This window comes from Stomoxys calcitrans, chromosome 2 (genome assembly GCF_963082655.1).
Source record: "Stomoxys calcitrans chromosome 2, idStoCalc2.1, whole genome shotgun sequence".
In the NCBI taxonomy this organism is placed as follows: domain Eukaryota; kingdom Metazoa; phylum Arthropoda; class Insecta; order Diptera; family Muscidae; genus Stomoxys; species Stomoxys calcitrans.
In genome coordinates this window covers 77,090,572-77,104,110 of record NC_081553.1, presented here as the reverse complement: position 1 = coordinate 77,104,110, position 13,539 = coordinate 77,090,572, and the positions used below count along the sequence as shown (strand labels likewise).

The 13,539-nt window shown below is 37.8% G+C and overlaps 1 protein-coding gene across 1 annotated transcript; it reads left to right on the top strand.

Moving 5' to 3' along the window:
* Nucleotides 1–7,228: 7,228 nt before the first annotated feature.
* Nucleotides 7,229–13,280, top strand: LOC131994698 (uncharacterized). Its single transcript, XM_059361510.1, has 2 exons — nt 7,229–10,515; nt 12,815–13,280. The coding sequence occupies exons 1-2, from the start codon at nt 7,229–7,231 to the stop codon at nt 13,278–13,280; spliced, it is 3,753 nt and encodes a 1,250-aa protein (XP_059217493.1).
* Nucleotides 13,281–13,539: the final 259 nt, after the last annotated feature.

Here is a 13,539-nt window from a genome sequence, read left to right as displayed (position 1 = left end):
TCCAAAAATTCGAAATTTTGATTTAAATGGAAATTTTCAGTTCGAAAACTTAAAATGGCCATATCTCCTAAACTAAGCGAGTTAGAGCAAAAGTAAGCTTAATTCGTGATCACTTCCAAAAATTCGAAATTTTGATTGAAATGTCAATTTTTAGTTCGAAAAATTAAAATGGCCATATCTCCTAAACTAAGCGAGATATCGCAAAAGTAAGGGTAATTCGGGATCACTTCCAAAAATTCGAAATTTTGATGTAAATGACAATTTTCAGTTCGAAAACTTAAAATGGCCATATCTCCTAAACTAAGCGAGTTAGAGCAAAGGTAAGGTTAATTCGTGATCACTTCCAAAAATTCGAAATTTTGGTGTAAATGGCAATTTTGATGGTAATGGCAATTTTAAGTTCGAAAACTTAAAATGGCCATATCTCCTAAACTAAGCGAGATATGGTAAAAGTAAGGTTAATTCGTGATCACTTCCAAAAATTCGAAATTTTGATGTTAATGGCAATTTTCAGTTCGAAAACTAAAAATTGCCATATCTCCTAAACTAAGCGAGTTAGAGCAAAAGTAAGGTTAATTCGTGATCACTTCCAAAAATTCGAAATTTTGATATAAATGGCAATTTTAAGTTCGAAAACTAAAAATTGCCATATCTCCTAAACTAAGCGAGTTAGAGCAAAAGTAAGGTTAATTCGTGATCACTTCCAAAAATTCGAAATTTTGATATAAATGGCAATTTTAAGTTCGAAAACTTAAAATGGCCATATCTCCTAAACTAAGCGAGATATCGCAAAAGTAACGTTAATTCGTGATCACTTCCAAAAATTCGAAATTTTGATGGTAATGGCAATTTTCAGTTCGAAAGCTTAAAATGGCCATATCTCCTAAACTAAGCGAGTTAGAGCAAAAGTAAGGTTAATTCGTGATCACTTCCAAAAATTCGAAATTTTGATGGCAATGGCAATTTTCAGTTCGAAAACTTAAAATGGCCATATCTCCTAAACTAAGCGAGTTAGAGCAAAAGTAAGGTTAATTCGTGATCACTTCCAAAAATTCGAAATTTTGATATAAATGCCAATTTTCAGTTCGAAAACTTAAGATCGCCATATCTCCTAAACTAAGCGAGTTAGAGCAAAAGTAATATTAATTCGTGATCACTTCCAAAAATTCGAAATTTTGATGAAAATGGCAATTTTCAGTTCGAAAACTTAAAATGGCCATATCTCCTAAACTAAGCGAGATATCGCAAAACTAAGGTTAATTCGTGATCACTTCCAAAAATTCGAAATTTTGATGTAAATGGCAATTTTTAGTTCGAAAATTTAAAATGGCCATATCTCCTAAACTAAGCGAGTTAGAGCAACAGTAAGGTTAATTCGTGACCACTTCCAAAAATTCGAAATTTTGATCTAAATGGCAGTTTTCAGTTCGTAAACTTAAAATGGCCATATCTCCTAAACTAAGCGAGTTAGAGCAAAAGTAAGGTTAATTCGTGATCACTTCCAAAAATTCGAAATTTTGATGGCAATGGCAATTTTCAGTTCGAAAACTTAAAATGGCCATATCTCCTAAACTAAGCGAGTTAGAGCAAAAGTAAGGTTAATTCGTGATCACTTCCAAAAATTCGAAATTTTGATATAAATGCCAATTTTCAGTTCGAAAACTTAAGATCGCCATATCTCCTAAACTAAGCGAGTTAGAGCAAAAGTAAGGTTAATTCGTGATCACTTCCCAAAATTCGAAATTTTGATGTAAATAGCAATTTTCAGTTTGAAAACTTAAAATGGCCATATCTCCTAAACTAAGCGAGATATCGCAAAAGTAAGGTTAATTCGTGATCACTTCCAAAAATTCGAAATTTTGATGTAAATGACAGTTTTCAGTTCGAAAACTTAAAATGGCCATTTCTCCTAAACTAAGCGAGTTAGAGCAAAGGTAAGGTTAATTCGTGATCACTTCCAAAAATTCGAAATTTTGGTGTAAATGGCAATTTTCAGTTCGAAAACTTAAAATAGCCATATCTCCTAAACTAAGTGAGTAAGAGCAAAAGTAAGGTTAATTCGTGATCACTATCAAAAATTCGAAATTTTGATATAAATGGCAATTTTCAGTTCGAAAACTTAAGATCGCCATATCTCCTAAACTAAGCGAGTTAGAGCAAAAGTAATATTAATTCGTGATCACTTCCAAAAATTCGAAATTTTCATGAAAATGGCAATTTTCAGTTCGAAAACTTAAAATGGCCATGGACAATCCTGTCCTTAACATTTGATTTTATATTTTGTTTTTTGTTTTGAATACTTGAATTTAATTGTACCATTGAATTATAATTGAATTAAATTGTTAAATTGTACTTCCCAACTCTGATTGTAATAGAATGCTAAAAGGCATGTCAGTTTGTACTAAAGGAATGATATGGAATTAGAACATTCCTGACTACATGCCCTTTTTAGAAACTTACCATCAAACACTTGGTCATCAGCGTTCGATCGGTAAGGTTTGAAGATTCTAACTCCTCTTTTCATCTCTTTCCCTAGCGTAACATCTACCTAACCCACTAACCCTATTTAAATAAACTTACATATTATAACGTTTTACTGAAACCAGACTTGTGTTTTGCTTTTTACTCCTTTGCGGTGTTGCTGTGGGTATTCTATTTCTTTGCTTGTTATTCCCCAACTCTGAGGAATAACAAGCTGCTACATACAGTCCACTCATCTACGACCTTCGCTTTACATCATATATTTGGAATCCCCCCCCCCCAAAGCTGTTCATGGTCCTCCGCAGCCGTTCACTGGAAACTGCAAGAAAAACTCACACACACAACAGAAGGTAAAACCAAACCAAAATCCCAAAGTTCCCATGTTAGTTGTGTGAAGCACCGGTAAGTGCAAAACCATTTTTTGTTCTCTTGAAGAAAAAACATTTGCAAACAACCGCGAAAAAAAATCGTACAGAAAACAGGAAAATCGAACTAATTATCATAAAAAGTGCTCAAAATTTCAAAAATTCCATAAATTTGAAAAATCTGTGATAAAATGTGATAAAAGATAACAAAAAAAAAAAAAAAAAAAAAAAAGTCAGTTTGTAATGCAAAGTTGTTGTTTTCGTCGTTTCGACATTAAAAATTGTTAATTTTCGTTAGTTTGAAAGTTGAAAATGGTCAAATTAAAAGCCTAAAAAGCCAAAAAAAAAATTGACATAATAACTGCCAAAAACCAATCAAAATTCGTTTGTTTGCAAATGTTCGTTTGTGTGCCAATAAAATTATACACTCAACAAAAAAATCTGCAGAAAATTCAAGAAAAAGTGCAAAGTGCAAAGTGCAAAATTTTTTCGGTTGAAAGGGTGTTTGAAAAATCCATAATTTTTGCTATAACGGTAAAAAAAAAAACGGTGAAAATAACGGTCGAACACGTGCCCAAAAATCCGAAAGAATCGTCTTATATACATATAGATACAAATACATAAGGTGCACTTATGTACAGGAAAGGCAATAAAGAAGAAGAAACCCAGTCTGTAATCCAAATAGATAGAAGAAGAAAAGCCCATGTAAAAAAAAGAACCGTTTTTGTTTAAAAGAAATTCGAAAAAAAAAAGGAGAAAATAAAATTTTTTTTTTCGTTGTGCATGGAGGCTAATATAATACAACAAAAAGGTATTTAAAAAAAAAAAAAAAAAGAAAAAAATTTTTTTCCTCAAATTCATCTCATCATATTCATTTCATCCTCATCATAAATCATCCCCCATTTTCCTTTTGTCATCATTTGTTAAAATAAAAAAAAAAAAAAAAAAAAAATTATTTAAAATCGTAATTTACAAAAATTTTCCTGAATTATTGCACTATCATCATTAAAATTGCACTGCCCCTTAATCATCTTCAGTTTATTGCACTTTACTCATTTATCATATTGCACACAAACATTATCATTATTTTCCCATAAAATTATATTTCCACTAAAATATTAAAACAAATCAATACAACAACATACACTACAATTTAAAATCATTTCCCATAAACATATCGCTTAAATTTTGCAATTAACTAAGCTACCCATCAAATTGCATTGTATCAAAAAGCATTTTTTTTCGAGTGTACATGATCACCTAATAAGAAAAAGAAAATCAATTCCAACCAACATCAATTGTGATGAAAAAGGGCCAAAGCAATGTATGCCTATTTGAATATACAATCGAACGTACATACATAAAGTCATCGGTGTACAACGAAAGCCAATGTCTGGCCGCTAACAGCAACGAAAAAAAAAAAAAAAATAAAGCAGAGTTCTTGTATGTAAATATACACGTGTGTGTGTATACTTGAATGTTCATCGACGGCCACTGCCTGGCCCTAGAAGCAACGAAAAGAAAACAAAACGAAGTAGAAGCATATATGGTTATACACGCGTGTGTGTATACATAAATACTCATCGACACTCAGTCAAAGCTCGCAGCCTTATCCACTGGCAGAGACAAAGAACACACGGCAATAGCAATAAGCGAGGCTGGAAATACAGCCTATGAACATACGTATGATCACAGTACACTGGAAAAAATTGTTGGTAATTTTTTTTAAAGGAAAAGTACAACGTATAATATTGGAAAATTTTTATGTTGATTTGTTTTAACATCTCCATCACAAACATACAAAACCACATACATTTATTCATCGTTAACAACAAGTAAATATCGAAATTGAACAGACAAAGAGTTAGAATCAAATATATAAATCGTTATATCGTTCGAAATTTTAAATAACAACGTTGTGGCTACACAGAGAATCAACTATTGATGTTTGCATCTACAGTAAAACACACCTAGACATGATATGCAAATCATATGCCCATGAATAAGAAAGAAAAGCATTGATAATTTTCTCAAATGAATTGAAACCCCGTCTCTTGATACAAAATTATTTGGTTTGTTTTTAATATTGTGCTGGCTTTTCGCATCGCTTTTATTGATTTCAATATAATTTTTTTCGGAAAGTTAAAAAAAATTAAAATTTTACAACAACTTTTCTTGAGAATAATGCTCGAACAGTGAAAGTTTATGCCGAACATTTAGACTTTGTCAACATAAAATATATTTTCATCGGTCTTAACAAAAAACAATTAAAATTGTCAACTGTTGCATAAAATCCCTAATCAATTAAAATTGATTTTTTTTGTCGGAATTAACATTTTCATAGTTTCGCCGAAATTATAGAAAAGCTATTATTTCTCAATAACTCCAACAGCTCTTATTAAATTTTAATGTAAAATAAAAAATTTTTGTGTTCGATAATATAATCATTAAACTCGACTCGTATTATTTTTCACGTGTACCGGTGTCCCTAACAAAACGAAAATATCCAAACCTACTTCATCAACATATGTACGTATATATGCAGGAGTCGCCCAACGAAAGGGAAAAAATAGTCAAAGCAAATTCGTCAACATAGGTACGTGTGTATATACATCCATTTGTACACGCAGTCATCGTAACAGCATATCATTCCCCCACTCGCATGAGCAGCGACGGTCGTAGGCAACAGCGGTGATCATTTGCGAATAGAGAAACAGCAAACTGCATAAGGTCAATGCCCTTTCATAGTCAAATATATTTACATGAAGAAAGAATTTAGAAATCATATGGTACAGCACCAGGCCAACATATTAAGACCAAAACAATTCATTTGAGAAAAATAAAAGTTAAGGAAAAAAAAGCCTACATATTGTCAACAGTGTATCTTTACAACGAGCCCAACGGAACCCCTCTTTTCACAAACAAGTGTTTTGATGATTAGAGATTGAAATATGTTTTAATATAAAGCGTTTTTTATTGGAAAATTGTGGAAATTAAAACACAATTCTTCCGTTCTACGACAATAAACAAAATTTATTCAACGAAAGCGAGCTGTTGGAATATTGTGAAGAAGCAACACAACGATTCCATTCTACGAAAAATAAATTTAAATATTTTAGCGTTATAAGGAAAATTGTGAAACGTAAGCACAATTGTTCCCATCATCAAACAAATAAATAAAATAAAACTATTATAAATGAAAATTACAACTTCATAAAATAACAAACACCATAAAACACATCTTTATTTTCATCATTTTAAAACTAACAACACACATTTCTGAACTAACACAAAACATTGGTCCGCATTTGATACAATTTGCTATCAAATGGAAATACATTTTTTTGGGAATCTCTAATTTATCTGCAGACAAGAATATTTCGACTTGGGACCCTTTGACGTTTTTCGATTCGATTTGGATATTCGCGTCGATTTCTTTTCCCGTCGATCTCTTGCTCTATTGGAAACTTCATTCCCAATCGGAAGTCACATGATTTTTCGAGGAAATTTCTCTTCGTTTGACTGGATTTCTACAAAAATTCGTACTCAATAAGAATTTTTTTTTTTTTTTGTCGTTTATTGGGACTTTTTCAGAGAAATTCTTACTCGAACGAAATTCTGCTATTTCACTGCATTTTACTACGATAATTCTTACTCCAGCAGAATTTCACTACTTTTTATCGTACCTTTCCCAAGAATTCTTGCTCGATAGGAGTTTATAGCCCTTTATTGGATTTCCACGAGAGTTCTTGCAGCGGAGGGTTTGGCTGCCTTTTATGAATTTTTTATCTCAGGAATTCTCAGTGACTGGGATTTCGATTCTTCCACTTTTGATGGAGAGATTCTACGAAGGCCTAACGTTTTCAAATCTCGACAACTCTTGTGGTTTTGAAATTGTAAGGTACATATTTGGCAATTCGTTGCATTCCCGCTAGTCACTTACAATTTTCAGGATCAAACCTTTGCATAGAAGAAGGGATCTGTTCTTCCATTTGCTCCTGGTAATTCTGTACCTCACAGAATTTTCGCAATCCATTGCATCACCCCGATCGGCCCACATTCTTCGACTTTGCATTCTGCTTTGAGTGAGACTATTTTTACATTGATTGTTGGCATTTGTAAGTTGTATTTTTTTGGCAATTCGTTGCATTCCCGCTCTGCAGCTTACATTTCCTGATCGCTCTACATTTTGATTGCACTTACAATTAAAATAACAGTTTCTCATTCAACGGATCACATAACGCTTGGGGTTCAAAAGCCATACAGATTCGCGCGAAGATCTTTTTTTGGTGAACCTACGAGATATCGATTCTTCTTCTAGCTGACTCCATCCATATCATATTTGTCATTGTCGTACAGTTCTGTTCTTCCCTTTTTTCGAGATGAGTCTGACGACTAAAGGTGCTAAGACCGGCACAGGGGACACTGGATGTATGGATACCAATCCGACATCGGGGTCTACTGACCACAGTAATTCCACCGGAATTACAGGTGGTGCATCTATGGAGACTTCCCTCAACAACGATAAATTTTTGTTCGATTGTGATCACTTGATCTCATTTTGTACACAATTTGAACAAAGTGACATTTCTGACCAAACCGACTCGGTTTTGGAGGTGAAACTAGAGGACTTGGAGAGCCGTTGGCAAAGGCTACAGGCAACTTATGAAGGTGTTATGCTGTCTCCAAGGTCTTCGAACACCAGGGACTTCAGGGAAAATGCGAAGATAAATTTCAACGCCAGTTCTGAGGCGTATTACACAGCCAGATCTCAAATTCTGGATATTCTCAGAATAGCTAGCGGGAATACTAGACAGTCTACGAGACACAGTCTTATCCCCAGTTATATACCACAACAGCAATATATTCCTCAAAACACGTCTCTGGAAGTCTCAAACAGCTGCATTAAGGTACCGCCTTGTGACACTGAGATTTTCAAAGGAGGCTACGAGGAATGGCCGTCATTCCGTGATATGTTCACGGCAGTCTATGTTAACCACCCCAAGTTAACGAAAGCTCAGAAACTTTACCATTTGCGGAATAAAACCAGAGGTGCCGCTGGTGCAATCGTCAAAAGGTACACCTTATGTGACGAGAATTTCGACATAGCATGGAGTGCTCTGAAATCCCGCTACGAAAACAAGCGTGTGCTTGTTGACAATCAACTGAAGATGCTTTTTAATATTCCTACAGCAACAGTAGAGAATAGTGATTCCATTCAGAGAATCCAATCGGCAGTAAATGATTGTCTGTGTACTCTCAAGACACTTGACGTTGACGTCGAAAGTTGGGATCCGATTTTGATATATCTGGTATCGACGAAATTACCAGATGAAACTCTTTCTCTTTGGGAACAATCTTTGAAATCCCACCGAGATTTACCGACATGGAACCAACTTGACGAGTTCCTCATAAACAGATTCGAGGTTGTAGAACGCATCACCAGCATTAAGTCTACGAAACAACAGAATAACATCCCGTCTCAAAATTCTGCCAAGACTCAGTCACCAAATAACTCATCTGCCAAAATTCAAACGTATCACTCCCAAGAGAAACTAAATTCGTCATGTCCTGTTTGTGTTTCCAAACATTCAATTAGGACTTGCCCAGATTTTCGCAAATTTACAGCACAACAGCGTATAGACTTTGTCTACAAGAATAAAATTTGCAATAATTGTTTGGCTTCAAACCATCTAAAAGCAAGTTGTAAAAGCAAAAATACATGCATTATTTGTCACAAAGCACATCACAGTCTTCTCCATCTTAGGAAAACCACTGATAACAACAATAATGTCTCTCAACCACAAACTTCCGAGACGAAGTCAAGTGACGCAGAACCAAATTATCAGTCACAAGACGATATTCCTTCTACATCAAGACAAAATCGTCCTTCCGGTGTTCAAGCAAATTTTGCCTCAAACAACGATATGATTCTTCTAAGGACAGCTTTAGTCCAAATTGAACATCAGGGAGAATTATTCACTGTTAGAGCCCTAATAGACCCGGGTTCTCAACGAACATTTATCTCAAAACGAATTCAGAATTTATTACAAATTCCCACTACTAAAGCCCAATTCGAAATTTTCGGTATTGGAGAACAAACTCAGATCTCTGACAAAGAATGTCAATTAGTGGTGGTATCCGAAAAACACGATGTACGTTTCACTATTTCAGCAATTGTGCTGCCAAAATTAACCAGACGTTTACCGTCTTACTCATTCAAAATACCACATCCTTCAGATTTAGAAGATCTCGATCTGGCGGATCCCCATTTTAATAAATCAGCCCAAATTGATTTAGTTCTTGGCAATGATTCCGAACGTTTCATCAATATTGAAGGAATCAAGAAGAATATTTGTGGTGACACTTCAGCATACAATACTATATTCGGTTGGGTGCTCAGTGGCCCAATGCGAGCTGAAACTGTATTCTCTTTCTCTGTGAACGTTCTCAAACCAGAAGAACCCGCAATAAGCGATCTTCTCAGGAAGTTTTGGGAACAGGAAGAAATACCCTCGTCTCCTCTCGTCTCAGATTCTGATGCGTTCTGTGAAGAATTCTACAGGAAAACTACAACTCGAATATCGGACGGTCGTTATATGGTGAGGTTACCGTTCAAAGACGAATTCTCATACTCTTTGTATTTAGGATCGTCTAGATTCTTGGCTCTTGCTCAGTATAATCGTATGGAGCAAAATCTTTCGAAAGAACCCGAATTAGAATCTCAATACAACGCTGTTTTAGGCGAATATCTGACTCTTAATCACATGGAAGAAACGTCTTCTCGTGAGATATCCATGGAGGGTAAATTTAACTCTTTTTATTTACCCCATCACGCCGTTGTACGCCCTGAGCACAAGTCGACGAAAGTCCGAGTTGTTTTCAACGCTTCTCGAAGGACAAAGTCTGGCTACTCATTGAATGATGTACTTCACGTAGGACCCACATTGCAGTCTGATTTGACTTCTGTGCTTCTCAATTGGAGGAAGTACCGATACGTTTTCTGTGGAGACATCCAGAAAATGTACAGACAAATTCTTGTTCATCCCCACGACAGACCATACCAGCGGATATTGTTTAAACCCGAAGCGAATGGTCCGGTTAAGGACTATCAACTTAGGACCGTCACTTTTGGCGTAAATTGCGCTCCGTTTCTCGCTATACGTACACTGTTACAACTGGCGTCAGATTCAGAACACGATTATCCTCATGTCGCAGGTATTCTCAGACGAGAAACCTATGTCGACGATATATTGTCCGGAGGCTTCTCTGTGGACGAAGCGGTCCAAGCCCAGAAGGACCTGCTTGTGGTTTTGAAACAAGCAGGATTTCCCCTTAGGAAGTTTATTGCCAACGATAATCAGCTACTGGCTCATCTCTCACCTGAGGATCTTTACGATTCTGAATTTTTACGCTTCCAGGAGTCAAGTTCAGCTAAGACGCTGGGAATCAAATGGAACGCTTTAACTGACACTTTTGGTTATTCCGTCAAACCCGTTGAGTCAAGTCATGAAATGACGAAACGCAAAATTCTCTCTGCAATTGCCCAGCTATTTGATCCCGCTGGTTGGATCACACCTATTATTATTAGGGCCAAGATTCTTATGCAACAACTGTGGTTAGAAGGACTTGAATGGGACGACTTTCTCGGCAGGGATTCTCAGCTTGCGTGGGATGCAATTGTCTCCGATCTATATCACGTGGAGAGCCTTTCTATACCCAGATGGATTAGATTTGTCCCTGACGACGTCATAGAAATCCATGGATTTTCAGACGCTTCACAAGCTGCATACTGCGCTTGCGTTTATATGCGATGTCAGAACGAGAAGTCTGTGGTTTTCTCTAATCTTCTGGTCGCCAAAAGCAAGGTTGCGCCTCTTAAGCCTGTTTGTCTCCCACGGCTGGAGCTGAATGGTGCATACCTTCTTGCCAAGTTGGTCGATTATGTTTTATCTACATGCGACTACGAGATCAGCAGCATAACTCTATGGACGGACTCTTCGATAGTACTCGGCTGGCTTTCAAAGCCGCCTTGGTCTTGGGAGACATATGTTGCTAATCGAACCTCAAAGATTCACGATCTTGTCCCTAATGGTGTTTGGCGTCACGTCCCGACGCATGATAATCCTGCCGATCTTGGCACGAGAGGATGTACACCTCAGTATTTGAATATGAACCCTCTATGGTTCAATGGCCCATGTTGGCTGACTCAACCAAGTTCGTCATGGCCAAGGAACAATCCCTTGGAGTCGCCGGAGTTGGGAAGGCGTTCGAAGGTACAGACATTTCACGAGACGAATGAAGAATCCGACATATTGCAGAGGTTTTCTTCTTATACTCGGTCTCTAAGGGTGGTCTCTTATATTTTTCGATTCTACGGCAACTGTCTTAGTAGATATCGCTCTACCGAGAAGAATACTTCTTTATATCTTTCGCATAAGGAAGTGAAATTTGCTAAGATTCGCCTAATTTCACTGTCTCAAAGGAAATTTTATCATGATGAATACGACCTGTTAGGCAAGTCCGAGGCAATAAGCGAGAGAAGTTCACTAAAGGTGTTGAATCCATTTCTGGATCGCGAAGGGGTCATGCGAGTTGATGGACGACTGGCTGATTCTTCTCTTCCATATAATGAGAGACATCCCGTGATCTTACCCGGAAATTCCCGATTATGCCACTTGTACCTACTCCATTTACATCATTTCCTGGCTCATGCCGATTGCACACTTATGTGCAGAATGGTCCAAACGGAGTTTTATATTTCTAGACTCAAGCCTAGGGTAAAGGGCGTCATACACAGATGCAGGACGTGCATCATTTTTAAGCATAGACCATGTGCTCAGATCATGGCTCCACTACCTCCTTCGAGATGCGCTCTGACTCCTCCTTTTCACATTACTGGAGTCGATTTTGCAGGGCCTTTCGAGCTTAAAAGCTCTACTTTACGCCGCTCCCCCATGGTAAAGGGATATGCTTCCGTTTTCGTCTGTTTCGCGACGAAAGCAATACACTTAGAGCCATGTTCCGAGCTCTCTTCTGCAGCATTTGAGGCTGCATTCACACGATTCGTCGGAAGGCGGGGGCTACCCCAGAGGGTAGTTTCCGATAATGGTAGAAATTTCGTCGGCGCCAGCCGAAAAATGCTAAGAGAATTCATGACTTTCGTGAAGACTTCAGCAGACGATATAGCCGAGAAGTACTCCAGTCATGGCTTCGAATGGCAGTTTATTCCTCCCTACGCACCGCATATGGGCGGATTGTGGGAATCCGCAGTGAAGAGCTTTAAGCACCATTTTAAGAGAATTACTGGGGCTCACCGATTCACTTTCGAGCAGTTTGCTACTCTTCTTGCCCGTATTGAGGGAATTCTCAACTCCAGACCCATATCAGCGATTTCTGCTGATCCGAGTGATTTGACGGCTTTGACACCCGGCCACTTTATTAAGGGGTCCCCTATCATGGCATTTCCTGAGCAGGATTCACAGAGGTTGTCCCTGGTCAACAGATGGACAAAACTCAAAGCCCTTCATCACCAATTCGCTATAAGGTGGAGGGAAGATTATCTTAAGGCACTCCATAAGAGATATAAGTGGAAGGGTTCGGATCGGAACTTGAAGATAGGCGATTTGGTCGTGGTCATGGATGACCTGCTACCTCCTAACGACTGGCGTTTAGGGAGAATAATCCGGACTCATCCAGGATCCGACGACAATACTCGAGTCGCGGATATACGGATATCGTCTGGTACAATAACTCGTCCCATAGTCAAACTTTGTTATTTACCTCTCTTGGACCAAGATCCATTAGACTCATCACTATCATAATCTTCCTCCCATTCATACTCGCCTTAAATAACACTAACATCACCGCTTAAATCCACATCTAACCCTCATCTAACCCCACATTTCACCTCATTTCATTGGCTTCTTCTAATCCGTAAAAACCTTACTTACCTTCTTCATTTCCAGAAAAAAAATGGGCTCAAAGCAAATGAATCTCAACAAGATTTATGAGTGCGCCATCTGTTTGGAGAGGCACTCGCTCCGCTACTGCCGAATCTTCTGCGGCATGACGGTGGCAGATAGGAGGGTGACCGTCCGTAACCACAAATATTGTATGAACTGCCTGGCCCGGAGTCACGAGGTGGAGGACTGCCACTCAGCCGCCACCTGTCGAAAATGCGGCTACCAGCACCATACGATGCTGCACCCACAAATTCCGGTGCCTCCTACCGCCCTCACACCAGCATATGTAAGCCCCAAAGTTGCCAACCGCTACACGAAGAAAGCGACGACTGAAGCCACCCCCAGACGCAAGAAGTTGAGGACAAGAAGCCAACGACCAGAAATCAAGCCGTCTGAGCTGCTGCAGAAACAGCTGCTCGCTGAGGCGCTGAAATGTGTGGCAACAGTTATCTGCGAAGATGTTGCGTAGATGCAAGGCCGGCGGCATGGACAATCCTGTCCTTAACATTTGATTTTATATTTTGTTTTTTGTTTTGAATACTTGAATTTAATTGTACCATTGAATTATAATTGAATTAAATTGTTAAATTGTACTTCCCAACTCTGATTGTAATAGAATGCTAAAAGGCATGTCAGTTTGTACTAAAGGAATGATATGGAATTAGAACATTCCTGACTACATGCCCTTTTTAGAAACTTACCATCAAACACTTGGTCATCAGCGTTCG